Source organism: Xyrauchen texanus, chromosome 31, assembly GCF_025860055.1.
Source record: "Xyrauchen texanus isolate HMW12.3.18 chromosome 31, RBS_HiC_50CHRs, whole genome shotgun sequence".
NCBI classification, from domain to species: Eukaryota; Metazoa; Chordata; class Actinopteri; order Cypriniformes; family Catostomidae; genus Xyrauchen; species Xyrauchen texanus.
In genome coordinates this window covers 27,311,202-27,326,435 of record NC_068306.1, presented here as the reverse complement: position 1 = coordinate 27,326,435, position 15,234 = coordinate 27,311,202, and the positions used below count along the sequence as shown (strand labels likewise).

The window sequence follows — 15,234 nt, the reverse complement described above, 5'->3', positions numbered from 1 at the left end:
TGAAACTTCAGCTGTGTGGCAATGCACAGTTTATACAGTGAAAAAAACAACCATCCAGCAGCAAAACATCTCTAACATGCATTACATTCTTGAGTTCAAAAAACTTGGAGCGCAAATCCGAACGAAGGCATCTCAATATGTTTTCTAAGTATTAAACTATATTTAACTTGATACGGTGACCTAAAAATGTCATGTTTATGATGCAATGCAACAGAGACACTACACAAGCATGTCTGACGCAGGTGTTTGATAATATTAGCTGGAAGGATGTTTGGTTAATTCCCTTTAAATATTGTATTAATAATAAAGTAAAAGTAGTACACTTCAAAATTTTACATACCACCTACCCTGTTAAATCTTTAATCTCAAAATATACTATTATATTTATATATTTGTGTTGCTTTTGCAAAAGTGAGAGTTGTAGACTCACATTTTAGGTTGAACTGGCAAAATGTATCTTATTATAAGTTTGTGAATATTGACTACTATTTTACATTAAAGGATGTTATTTTGTTCTATGAAAACAAAAGTAACAAAGACTTAGAATACATGGTTAACCTTTTTATTTTAAATGGCAAAATTTTATATACGCAAGCAAAAATATATAAATTCATCCCGTTTGATTAGGGCAAATTGAAGGTGTTCCAAAGCCTGTATAAAATCCTATGACATAATTTTCAATTCCCCTGTTACACTTTAATATATATAACATATTAATGTGCTATGCTATGTTTGGTTCTATATGCTATTAAAAAAATTAAAAAAAGTCTGATGCAGGTATACATTGATGGGTCCTTAAACAAGCCCTCATAATAAATCTCAAACTGATTGACAAATTCACTTGTGTAATGGATTGCTGTGAACTGTATGCCAATGACTGGCTTATGATCAATAATATGGTAGTAAACAATGCATTGTATTCTAAAACCGATTTTTGTATTGTCTTAACAATAATTATCTGAATATATATATATATATATACATACACATACATATACAGTGCATCCGGAAGTATTCACAGCCCTTCACTTTTTCCACATTTTGTTATGTTACAGCCTTATTCCAAAATTTATTAAATTCATTATTTTCCTAAAAATTCTACAAACAATACCCCATAATGAAAATGAGAAATAAGTTTGTTTGAAATCTTTTAAATTTTGTTTAAAAAAAACAAAAAAAAAAACAAGTATTCACAGCCTTTGCCATGACACTCAAAATTGAGCTCAGGTACATCCTGTTTCCACTGATCATCCTTGAGATGTTTTCACAACTTGATTGGAGTCCAATTGTGGTAAATTCAGTTGATTGGACATTATTTGGAAAGGCACACACCTGTCTATAAAAGGTCCCACAGTTAACAGTGCATGTCAGAGCACAAACCAAGCCATGAATTCCAAGGAATTGTCTGTAGACCTCCGAGACAGGATTGCATCGAGGCACAGATCTGGGGAAGGGTACAGAAAGATTTCTGCAGCATTGAAGGTCCCAAAGAGCACAGTGGCCTCCATCATCAGTAAATGGAAGAAGTTTGGAACCACCGTGACTCTTCCTAGAGCTGGCCGCCCAGCCAAACTGAGCGATCGGGGAGAACGGCCTTTGTCAGGGCGGTGACCAAAACCTGATGGTCACTCTGACACAGCTCCAGCATTTCTCTGTGGAGAGAGGAGAAACTTCTTGAAGAACTGCAGCACAATCAGGCCTGTATGGTAGAGTGGCCAGACGGAAGCCACTCCTCGGTAAAATGACAGCCCACCTGGAGTTTGCCAAAAGGCACCTGAAGGACTCTCAGACCATGAGAAACTAAATTCTCTGGTCTGATGAAACAAAGATTGAACTTTTGGCCTGAATGGCAAGCGTCATGTCTGGAGGAAACCAGGCACCGCTCATCACCTGGCCAATACCATCCCTACAGTGAAGCATGGTGGTGGCAGCATCATGCTGTGGGGATGTTTTTCAGCGGCAGGAACTGGGAGACTAGTCAGAATCGAGGGAAAGATGAATAAAGAAATGTACAGAGACATACTTGATTAAAACCTGCTCCAGAGCACTCAGCACCTCAGACTGTGGTGAAGGTTCATCTTCCAACAGGACAACGACCCTAAGCACAGTCAAGATATCAAAGGAGCGGATACGGAACAACTCTGAGAATGTCCTTGAGTGGCCCAGCCAAAGCCCAGACTTGAACCCGATTGAACATCTCTGGAGAGATCTGAAAATGGCTGTGCACTGACGCCGTGCAACCTGAGGGGAGCTTGAGAGGTCCTGCAAAGAAGAACGAGAGAACCTGCCCAAAAATAGGTGTGCCAAGCTTGTAGCATCATACACAAAAATACTTGTGGCTGTAATTGGTGCCAAAGGTGTTTCAACAAAGTATTGAGCAAAGGCTGTGGATACATATGTACATGTGATTTTTTTCCCCCTATTATTTTTAATAAATTTGCAAAGATTTCAAACAAACTTTTTTCACGTTATCATTATGGGGTATTGTTTGTAGAATTTTTAGGAAAATAATGAATGCAATCCATTTTGGAATAAGGCTGTAACATAACAATGTGGAAAAAGTGAAGCGCTGTGAATACTTTCCAGATGCACTGTACATACATACATACATACATACATACATATATATATATACATTTGCATGCATATATATATATATATATATATATACACACACACACACACACACACACACACACACACACACACACACACATATATATATAATTTTTTAATATTTAAAGATAACTATGTATCATTATTTCATCATTATATATTGAAATATTTTTATATGAGGGGCTCTTCTCAGCAAATATTTGTATATGCGATTAATTAATCGGGACATCATGTAATTAACACACACACACAAACAAAGATCCCCCATTTAGCCTGAACAGACTGTAGGGGCAAGTGCTGTTAGCGAGCACCTCTGAAGGCCAGAACGGTACACGAGGGGGTGGGTGGCCAGCACCACGCCCGACCGCCTTTGTCTCCCCAGTGGCGATGTTTTACACACCGCACCAGGTACTCATTTTAGGCTGAGTCGACCTAGGGGAGGCCCGGGACCGGTTCAGATAATCGTCACTGGTGTTAGCCATGAGCGGGAATCGAACTCGGGTCGCCAGGTTCATAGCGCACGCTAACTGTTCACACGCTAACTGCTACACTACCGCTAATTAATCGGGACATCATGTAATTAACACACACACACACACACACACACACACACACACACACACACACTATACAGATCAGCCACAACCTCATAATAAATCTCCAACTGATTGACAAATTCACTTGTGAAATGGATTGCTGTGAACTGTATGCCAATGATTGACTTATGATCAATAATATGGTAGTAAACAATACATTGTATTCTAAAGCCGCTTTTTGTATTGTCTTATCAATGATTAACTCTTCTGTCACAAGAATGTAATGCATTTTAATTATCTGAAAAAAAAAAAAAGATTTTATATATATGTATGTGTGTGTGTGTGTGTGTGTATATATATATATATATATATATATATATATATATATATATATGATAACCATGTATAATTATATATTGATATAAATATGTATAATCATTATATATTGAGTTATTGTTATATGAGGGGCTTCCTCAACAAATATTTGTATATGCGATTAATCGGGACACCATGTAATTAATTCGATTAAAAATTAATGAATTGACAGCCCTAATATATATATTAGCGTTGTGAAAAATCTGATTGCTTCTATTTTTGATTATTTTTCTGATTAATTGTTTTAGATCTTCAAATGAGTTATAACATAAAACAAAGGTAACTTGAGTAAACACAAAAACCTGTTTTCAATATATATATATATATATATATATATATATATAGTTTTATTGAAGCAAAAAAGTTATCCAACATCTATATCAACCATGTGAATAACTAACTGCCCCCTTAAACTGGTAAACTGGAAGCTGGTTGTCCCACCTTCAGCAGCAACAACTGCAACCAAATGCTTCTGATAACTGGAGATCAGAATTTTGGCCCACTCTTCTTTGCAGTTCTGCCTTAGTTAAGTTACACTGGAGGGATTTCGAGCATGAACTGCCCGTTTAAGGTCCTGCCACAGCATCTCAAATGGGTTCATATGGTTTGAGAATCATCAAGGTGTGTTTTGGCAAAATTCAGACGAGCCTTAATGTTCTTCTTGGTTAGCACTGGTTTTCACCCCGCCACTCTTCCATGGATGGCATTTTTGGCCAGTGTCTTTTTGACAGTGGAGTCATGAACAATGACATTTATTGATACGAGGCCTGCTGTTCCTTGGATGTTGTCCTTGGCTTTTTTTGTGACTTCCTGGATGAGTCATGCTGTGCTCATGGAAGGTCGGCCATTTCTGGGAAGGTACATTACTGTGCCAAGTTTTCTCCATTTCCACTTCATGCTGCTGAAAAAGTTCTATTTAGGTGTTGAATTGATTGAACAGGGCTGACAGTTATCAGGCCTGGTTGTGTCTAGTCCAGCTGAACCCCATTATAGTTTCATAGATTTGGGGATTTAGTATCTAAGGGGCAAATGCTTTTTCATGCAGGCCCAGTTAGTATTGGATAACTTTTTTGCTTCAATAAATAACATTATCATTTAAAAACTGTATTTTGTTTTTACTCAGTCTGCCTTTGTTTTATGTTAGATTTTGTTTTCATTTTTGAAAAAGTAGTTTGAAACAAAAACTCAGGATGGGCACAAATATTTTTCAAAGCACTGTGCGTGTGTGTAATAATTGCATTTATACTACAGGGCTGTTGAATGCTTGATTCTGATTGGTTGAGAACGTTCTAAGGTGTGCAATTATTTTCAGGGAAACGCACGGCTAAAGTAGTTCCAGGCAGGTCTTGACCGCATTACGGTTCCATATCACTTCGCGTAGTCAACTGTAATAACGGAAAATAGGAAACAATTCATAACAAGAAGTGACAGCGACAAATCCACTTCAACTTCAAGAGGAAAAAAAATGACAGACTATTTTGATTTTCCGAAGTAAATTTTAATATTTATGGTGAACATAAACATTTTAACAACTGGGCGACCGCAGTATTGGATAGCTCAGATGAAAAAACAAATAAACGGAAGAGGACATCAAAGGCAGCCGGCAACAACAAAAGACATAAAACAATCAGCTAAGAACAGCTAGACCGACTCGAGGGCTGAAAAACATGAAGAAAACACCAAAAAACAACAGCTTGGGCTGTCAGTGTGTTTAACGTGCAGTTTAATTTTAATAAATAAATTCGCTCCAATTAACTGAATGAATTATAACGTATGAATTAATAAATAAATTAAACAATATGACGCACATGATTTTCTCATTATTGCAACCTCTGTCTCTCTAATAACTACACTAATAACTGCATTAGTCTGCTGTCAGTGGCTCAAACCTCCGTTACTAACTCTAAAATGACGTTTTGGAATTAGCAACGGAGGCATGGGATTAGATGCGTAAGAAATTAGTCCTACATACAAGAGCATTTTAATGACAAAAACTTGACAAACGTCTAGAATCACATCATCTGAACAATGTTTCGAGTAACTGTAGTATAAGCGGAATAATTGACGACGGGCCGTTGAATTATTAGAAAAATAATGTACACCCGAGGTGTAACGGCCACTCCGCTTCGCGACCGCATTACCACCCCGGGTGTGCATTATTTTTCTAATAATTCAACGGCCCGTCGTCAATTATTCCTTACATATATATATATATATATATATATATATATATGCAAACTGGGTGCTACTGGCTGAATTAAACAAGCAATGTACTGTATGAGGTTATTTGACAACTATGTAGCAAACACGTTTTTGAAATGTTTATCATTGCATGATGCGCACTGATCCACATACTAAAAAACATAGGCAGTATTAAGTGTATACTGTGCAGTACACAAGTATTCTGTTCTGAATTTTAGCTCTACTCACCAGTGTCATAAGGCACATGCCAGTACTTATGTCCCACATTTTGATGGTCTTGTCTCTTGATCCGGATAAAAGGAATGGCCCGGGCTTACCACTCTTCTTGTTCTGCAACAGGAATGAGTTACATGCCAAATTATGAACAAGACAAAATTAAACCATTCTAGTGGATCATACTTCTGCTGAAAAGCAAGAGAGAAGAAAATGCTACATGCTACAATGCAAGTTAAAACTTGCTCAACTATACTGTCATGCAAAGGCAAAATGTACACATTTACAACAAACATCCACAACAACTACACATTCTGTCAAAATGTAGTTATGACTGAAACCTTATAAGACAACAATCTGTCTGACAGGTTTGGCTCAACTAAGCTCAGATTGAGAAAACTGTGTGTAAACCTTTGAAAATTCACATTTGGCTGTACAATCAACGCTTTAAAGCATTTTCCCAAAGTTTTACTGTTGATGCAGTTTCAGTTTTTTGCTTTGTTGGGCAATACAGGCAGCACAACAGGAGGCAATCTCAATACAAAGAACAGCTATCATCTTCTCCCATACCTCAGAGCCTGTGGCTTCAGATATGGTGGGGTGTGCGCTCTCAGGGGCCCAAGAGATGCACTCCACCACATGCTCATGCTCCCGTAGCTCCGCCTTGCACTCCTTGGTGGCCACCACCCACACACGCACCGTCTGGTCATTAGAGCAGCTGGCCAACAGCGTGCCATCTTGATTTGGCCGCACCATACGCACCCACTCCCTGTGCCCGGTGAATGTCTTCACACAGTAACTGAGAAAAGACACAGACAATCAATTTACATTCACATACACTTAGACAATGAGTGCGTTAACATGCACAATCTTACACCACTTATGCTTAATAATTCGACAACATGTAGAGGCATGTAAACATCTTAAATGGTGTTTTTTGATTTGATAAAGGTCATAAACTGTTTAAGCAAACCCAATCAGAACACCTTGGTTTTGGCTCATTACCTCGAATATTGCTCTGCATGTAAACATCTATACTGCGTTCTTTGCTTTAAACGAAAGTTACTTTTTAACACGATTAACAATGAGCTCATTTACATGCACGGAAATATGCTGATAAAAATTAGCTTAATGTTGAAGTATGTAACTTATTCAGTGTTAAAATACTTCCTTGTAGTTGTCTCTACATATTAAGCTGGGATACATGTCATTCAGGGGTTAACTTTTTCCAAAACTAAACGCTTTGCCACAGTGGCACTTTAAAATTCCTGAGTATGTTTAGAGTGACCCACTTACATTCACCCCAACAACATTAGTCAACCAATGGCGTGAGTTGGGGGTGGGACTATATGACGGTTCGAACAACAGCAGATGATGGGCGTATTTGGGAATCCATTTTTAAAACATTGTTTATTTTTGCAATTCCATTTGGTGGCACTAGTGTCACAGATATTACATACTCCAGCATTTTTTTTAAATCAGACAAAATATGAAGTTTACAAGACATCTGAAATATTTGCGTTATTCTCTGCTTTTGACATCAAACCACGAAGAGACATGCGCTCAACACGTGTACATTGTATAAGCCAGTAAGACCCCGATTAAAGGTTTACATACAAAGCAGAATTGTATGTGCAAAATCAACCTGTGTTGACCAGTTTATTCTCATGCCATTTATGGCTTTAAACCCATAAAGGAATGCCATTTAATGCTTTTACATGACCACACACGTTTCTGGCTTATTAAACATAATAGGTGTAAGAACATGCATGTAAATGCACTCAGTGTGGCACCTAAATTAATTTGGCTAGAATTGTGATTCCAAACGGTCAAGATTCCAAAAATCCAGTTGTGTTCTACTTGAATACAATGGTCAGCACGCAATGTCAGCTCCAACAATGGGCTTCAGTATTACTCACCCAGTGGCCACCTCCCACATCTTGATGGTCTTATCCCTGGAAGCAGACACTATGTGATCACCGTTGGGCATGATGGCAACTGACGACACATTATGGTCATGTCCTAAACATGAGCGGAAGATAATCGAGATTTAATGTGTGACACAGGAAAAATACACAAGTTATTAAGATCAATAAAAATGTTTTAAGTACCATGCACCCCTTCATCAAAGATCAAATACAGCAAAAATGAATTACAAATTGGAATCTTGCTTTCAAATGACTAAAGTCAGTTACTTACCGATGAAAAGTATAGGAGCACCTATGGCATACGATTAAAGAGGGTCTCTGACTGTTATTTGAGTGAGAGATTAAAGCTACCAGCTCGATTAATCCAGCCCCGAACAAACCTGTACCCCTCCCCCAAAAGCCTGACTGAGTCACAACATACAGAGGAGGGAGGATTCTGAAATCACACTAATAAGGACCTCAATAAGCTAAGCCTTTATTAGAGGTGGCTGTGGTGCATGGTGGGTCAAAGGCAATTCAAGAAAGTTCTTCCACGAAACAGTAGATTTGAATAACAGTTACTGATGTGGTATCATTACTGACAAAGGCTCAAATGCTGCAGCTAACTGTGGTTATTATTACCATGCATGGTCCTGATGCACTCAAAGCCCTGGAAATCCCAGAGTTTGATGGTCATGTCTGCAGAGCAGGAGGCCAGCAGCTTTCCAGTCTGGTCAAAGGAGATGTCCTGCACGGAGTCAGTGTGACCCTTCAGTGTGCGTTCAAAGTCCCCAGCCTCATAGTCCCAAACCTGCACAAAGGCAAATAAAAGGTCACACATTTGATTTTAAATGAGCCATGTAAGTTTTTGTGCAGAGTGGCTTATAGGTTTGAGAACCCATAATCAGGTTGATCAATATCAACCTAATCATACCAAAGCCAATAATTTAAAAAAAGGCCTGATACCATTATGATCATATATTGTGTCCATTACACAGTAATGCTATGCCCAAGACATAAAAATTACAGTCATCAGTAAGCTTTCAAAGAGCTTTCTGCAGATGGCAGAGAACACAGTGGAGATAAAATATATGGGACCTAGATACAAAAGGGAATGCAACAAAATGTCTCTAGAAGAGATCAGTTGTGATATCTTTTTTGGAACAACATCTGGGTCTTGACACGGAAAAAGGCACAAAGAAATAAATAAGAAAAGATCTGCTAAAAATGCAGCCAGAGAGGCTGCTGTGCTGCCTGGTTGCCCTGAGAAACCAGAGCACCACGAATCTCCATGGAGACAGTAAGTGGGCGTTTTCCAAACTGCATTTTTGTGCCCTTGAAGTGCACTTCGGGAAGGGGAAGGGGGCCCTTTTACAAGACTTTTAGTGAAGGTACATTAAAACTGTAATGTAATGTGCTCTTTAGAGAGCCCATATCAAGAGCTTTGTCCTTTGTAGTGATAATCACTTTCGAAAAGAACTCAGTAGAAAAGAACGAGAAAAGACGGATTTGAAAAACGTGGCACACCGTTATGTGGTGTATTATAGTATGTCCACATACACCCAGCCTATCAAAGGGGTCTCAAATTGTATAAACATTTAAAAACAGCTAACAAACCTTTATAGTGGCATCCTCTGAGGCGGAGACCATGAGGCTGAACACAGGATGGAAAATAACTCGTGTGACAGGGTTTCTGTGGCCGCTGAGGGCGTACTTCTCAGGCGGACGTGGGATCCACTCTTTGGGGTCTCTCTTTTGGCTCACGGGGCCTCCTAAAGTGATCTCTTCCTTGGCTTCATTGAGCTTTGATTCCAATTCCATAACCTAACAAGAGCCAGGATACGCTGAGGTTTAGTGTGTTTATACTGGAAATGTAACAACCAATACGACCAAGAAAATATAATTCTAAAGGACAGACATTTACAATTGTATCAGATATATTAACTGGATTTGTTTACTGGCATTCATTGAAAAAAGAAAAATACTAACCTTTTTTTGTAATCTAATGACTGAAGTCCATTTCTTTTCCAATAGGCCAGCATACTTCTTATCCAACTCCTCATTCTGAAAACATGCATTGGGAGACAAAGGGTGGACTTCTGGTAATAGCATATACTCTAAAATCACATTACAGGCAAAAATGACAATGTCACCAACTAATATAAAGAAATGGCACATAACTTTCTGTATTTTATAAAAGCTTTGTAAGACAAACTAATTACCATATCGAACTCTGCTTCCTTCTTAAAAACAGAATAAGCCTCTTCATAGCCATTTGAGCGAAGATAATCGGCTATAGCTCGATTTCTGAAAGACAAAGAGATGTATTTTTAGACACAGAGTCATGCAGTAAAGCCCTAATAAACACTTTCAGACTTCCTCTATGGGAACAGTATCATGTTCTACTAAAAAGTATGGGTGCATTACGGTTGCTTGGATACCAACATTTTGGCTTCGATATGATACCAACCCTGGTACCTCAGCATTGATACTACAGTTGAAGACAGAAGTTTACATCCACCTTAGCCAAATACATTTAAACTCAATTCTTCACAATTCCTGACATTTAATCGCAGAAAACCTTCCCTGTTTTAGATCAGTTAGGATCACTATATTTTAAGAATGTGAAATGTCAGAATAATAGCAGAGAGAATTATTTCTTTCAGATTTTATTTCTTTCATCCCATTCCCAGTGGGTCAGAAGTCTACATACACTTTGTTAGTATTTGGCAGCATGGCCTTTAAATTGTTTATCTTGTATCATCAAACCTTTTGGGTAGCGTTCCACAAGCTTCTCACAATAAGTTGCTGGAATTTTGGCCCATTCCTCCAGACAGAACTGGTAACTGAATCAGGTTTGCAGGCCTCCTTGCTCGCAAATGCTTTTTCAGTTCTGCCCACAAATTTTCTATCGGAATGAGGTCAGGGCTTTATGATGGCTACTCCAATAACTTCACTTTGCTGTCCTTAAGCCATTTTGCCACAAATTTGGAGGTATGCTTGTGGTCATTGTCCATTTGGAAGACCCATTTGCGACCAAGCTTTAACTTCCTGGCTGATGTCTTAAGATGCTGATTCAATATATATCAACATAAATTTCCTTCCTCATGATGCCATCTAATTTGTGAAGTGCACCAGTCCCTCGTGCAGCAAAGCACTCCCTCCTGCAGCAAAGCACCCCACAACATGTTGCTGCCACACCCATGCTTCACGGTTGGGATGATGTTTTTCAGCTTGCAAGGCTCACCCTTTTTCCTCCAAACATAACAATGGTCATTATGGTCAAACAGTTCCATTTTGTTTCATCAGACCAGAGGAAATTTCTCCAAAAAGTTAGAGCTTTGTCCACTTATGCACTTTCAAACTGTAGTCTGGCTTTTCTATAGCAGTTTTTGAGCAGTGGCTTCTTCTTTGCTGAGCAGCCTTTCAGGTTATGTCGATATAGGACTCGTTTTACTGTGGACATAGATACTTGTCTACCTGTTTCCTCCAGCATCTTCACAAGGTCCTTTGCTGTTGTTCTGGGATTGATTTGCACTTTACGCACAAAAAATTATTTTCATCTCCAGGAGACAAAATGCATCTCCTTCCTTAGCGGTATGATGGCTGCGTGGTCCCATTGTGTTTATACTTGCGTACTATTGTTTGTACATATGAACATTGTACCTTCAGGTGTTTGGAAAGAGGTCAAGCAAGGAGGCACTGAGTTTGAAGGTAGGCATTAAAATACATCCACACATAAACCTCCAATTCAGTACACCTACTATCACCAAATAACAGACTAATTGTCTAAAGGCTTGTCATAATTTTCTGGAATTTTCCAAGCTTAAAGGCACAGTTAACTTAGTGCAGGTAAACTTCTGACAATTAAAAGTGAAACAATCTGTCTGTAAACAATTGTTGGTAAAAAGCACATAAGTAGATGTACAAAACGACTTGGCAAAACTATAGTTTGCTAATATTACATTTTTGGAGTGGTTAAAAAAAAAATTGGTTTTAATGACTTTAACCCAAGGGTATGTACATTTCTGACTTCAACTGTAACTCGATACTTGGGCAACAAATAAAAAATATTTGATGAAATTACACCAATTATTGACAAAAAGATCTGCATAAAGCCTTATAGATAAAAATTATGCCTTTTCTGTTTAAATTTTTCTGGATTCCATGTTAAAGGTTTTATTGAAATGTTATAATAAAATTGCGTTTAATCAAATAGATACTGTACAGCTTTGATCAAACAAAAATATTATTTATAACTGATTATTTTTGGTAAAAAACATAAAAGATTTACAGTATTAATAAAAACAAATCTAATTACCTGAGGCTGCCATGGATGAATCACAACATGCTGATATTCAGTCCTGGTATTCAGCTTTTGTGATATTACTTACAGATAATAATACTAATAATATAACAACTTAATATTATATTATTATGAGTATTATTGCTACTACTCTGAATATTGCACTTTTATACAGCAGTAATATTTTTCTGTCGTAATGTCTTTAATTTCATGCATCCAGTTAAATAAAGCTCTCGTTTCAGCAGGACTTTTATTTTGAAAGAAATTTGAAGTTCTTCCTGTTGGTGAAGAGTTTGTTATAACAAGATTCCCGCGAATTGCGAGCTGAAATCTCCAGGGAAAAAGGCCATTTGAGAGTTCACAGCTGTTTACACACTCAACACACTGCTCTGCGGCTCAGCAGATGGATACTTTTGGACACACTGTATGAAAATCAAGCAGTAGTGTGTGCGTGTGTGTATATATGTATGTGTGTGAGGAGATGGCAGCTGAGTGGAGCCTTCTCATTCATTTTGTGGTGCGCAGTGCATGTGCATATTATTTAATTCATCACTCTGCTGTTTAATGATCACACTTGGCCATATCAACAATTTTCAAATAGTCTTCGATTTCATCTAAAAAAAATCTCACATTACATTATGCAAATGGCAGTAAACTTTAATATGGTACCAAAAATAACAACAAGATGATATCGTACCATTTACATGTTTGGTATCGCAATATTTCATTAGTATCGGTATGCCACACAACCCTAGCGCGCATAACCCAAATCACTTTAGATTTAGCGCATGCATGCATGATATGTGATACATTTTGAGACTGGACTGATCACATTGGCAGTGAGATAGAGAAGTCAATATGTACTATGTCTGGTCACAAAACTAGATCCATGCATGCCTTACTAGGCACATCAAGACTCACTGTGCATAACCAACATACAGATGCAAGGCTATTCTTTTGAAATTCATACACATTTTTTGGTGATGCTTGTTTCCATCACTGAAGGGACAATTAATGTAATTTGCACTATAAGGTAATAAATAAAGACAGGCCGATAATCGGGTTGACCAATATTGTTTCTGATATTCACACCTTTCTACTACCGACTCAAGACATTGTCACTTCGTGTTCAACATGTTCACAGGTAAAGTAACCATAGTTTAATAAAATGTTTGCCTAATTAATTATGTAACAGCCATACATCAAGTTAGAAACACATTGTATTTTTAAGCTTCCTAGCTAGACAAAGTCCAAAACAAAGATTAAAATACATTTGCAAACTTTTAGATTGCAAAACAACTAAGAAAGTTCCATCCCTTAATGGTGGAAACCGAAAAATAAATAAATAAAAATGCCCAGGGAAGGAAACACAACACAGGGCACTTGTTACCATGGAAACCTGCCACTGAGGATGGAAATGGTCACAAATGACACAACAAGAATGTCAAAATGGGGGATCTCTCCCCACTGGGGTAGATGGTGCTCCATCTCTTGGCACACCTTTAAACACAAGGACTCTCTCTTTCTCTCATCCTGTACTTCATTATGTAAATGAGCCCTTCACCTCTTCAGATGCTGAATAATTCATGAGCTGGCCAATGAGCTAACTTTAGGTAGGGATGTCAGCATCCTTGAGATTAGCTTTAGTAACAGCAACTTTTTCTATTGAAACTGAGTCAAACAGAAGCAGAATTAAAGAATTGCACTTTATTTAAATATGTCAAAGCATTAATTCAAGGGTGTTGTTTTTTTAATGTTAAAATAACTATAAGCAACCCCATTCTTAGTGTGACTTTCTGAAATGTATAACATTTAAAAAGCAGGTTTACATACGCACATATGTTATACAGCACATTTTTGTGTAATCAAACTAAAGTCTTTGTCTGTCCAAGCATACATGACAAAATGCAAAATTAAATATCTAAAAGGAAGGACGTCATCCAGACAATATTTAGCCAGAGACAGAGCACTTGTATTACAACGAACGCTAGAAACAGAAATCCTGTCTAAAAGAGCCAATCAACTTTTAGATACAGACATTGTCTGTCAATTAACTCCAGAATGCGCAAGTGCATTAGCTGAACTAGCCTGAAAAACAGAATTTTTAGTGTGATCTGATTTAAAGCAGCAATATTTTTTCCTCCCCAATTTGGAATGCAGGGCTCTACGCTAACTTTTTTTCCCAAGGATGAAAAAATGTATTTGCACACAAAGAAATTTAGGAGCACAGTAAAAAGTAAATACAGAGTTTATTAACAAACAATCTATTATATACATATTTACACTGCGTTTATGAGTGTGTGTGCGTGTACTAAGGGACACACATCTGTGGAACAGCACATACCAGCTGCTTTTGTATGTTGACCTTCTGGCATACTTAGAGGTCAGCCAGCGATCTCTCATTATGTCAGCAACTTGACCGATCATCTCCGCACGTTGTCGTATGTGGGATTCATGTAAACTCCGTTTTTGTGGTGGAGTCTGATAAGCGGCCCAAATTTGACGAAAGGGGGTTACGTTTGTAAAATTCATTCGCACACTGTACTCGTAAATAATTTTTCCAGTTCGCACATATCTATTTTTAAGGGCAAAAAATAGTAGAGCCCTGGAATGCCCAATTCCCAATGCGCTCGAAGTCCTCATGGTGACATAGTGACTCGCCTCAATCCAGGTGGCAGAGAACGAATCTTAGTTGCCTCCACGTCTGAGACGGTCAATCAATGCATCTCATCACTTGACTTGTTGAGCGCATTACCACAGACACATAGCGCGTGTGGAGGCTTCAATCTATTCTCCACGGCATACAACTCACCGTGTGCCCCACCGAGAGCGAGAACCACACATTATAGCAATCATGAGGAGGTAATCCCATGTGACTCTACCCTCCCTAGCAACTGGGCCAATTTGGTTAATTTGGAAATCTGGCTTGAGTCACTCAGCATGCCCTGGATTCGAACTCGCAACTCCAGGGGTGGTAATCAGCATCTTCTCTCACTGAGCAAACAAGGCCCCCGGTAAAGAGGCACTTTATGATTTCATTGTTATAAGATTTTACTGCCGATTTGAAATATGTTATTTG

General features: G+C 38.1%; 1 protein-coding gene across 2 annotated transcripts in view; it reads right to left on the bottom strand.

Moving 5' to 3' along the window:
* The window catches only part of LOC127625247 (lissencephaly-1 homolog B), a 41,434-nt gene that overhangs the window by 2,652 nt on the left and 23,548 nt on the right, over nt 1–15,234 (bottom strand). Inside the window, exons 3-9 of one of the 2 annotated variants that reach the window (XM_052100409.1) lie at nt 10,072–10,156; nt 9,839–9,913; nt 9,467–9,673; nt 8,492–8,660; nt 7,862–7,964; nt 6,513–6,741; nt 5,958–6,059 (exon numbers count right to left, since the gene is read on the bottom strand). In XM_052100409.1, the coding sequence (XP_051956369.1) occupies nt 5,958–6,059; nt 6,513–6,741; nt 7,862–7,964; nt 8,492–8,660; nt 9,467–9,673; nt 9,839–9,913; nt 10,072–10,156 (970 nt within the window). Of the gene's footprint in view, nt 1–5,957; nt 6,060–6,512; nt 6,742–7,861; nt 7,965–8,491; nt 8,661–9,466; nt 9,676–9,838; nt 9,914–10,071; nt 10,157–15,234 lie in introns of those variants that run through there. The other variant, XM_052100410.1, reaches the window with a different exon arrangement.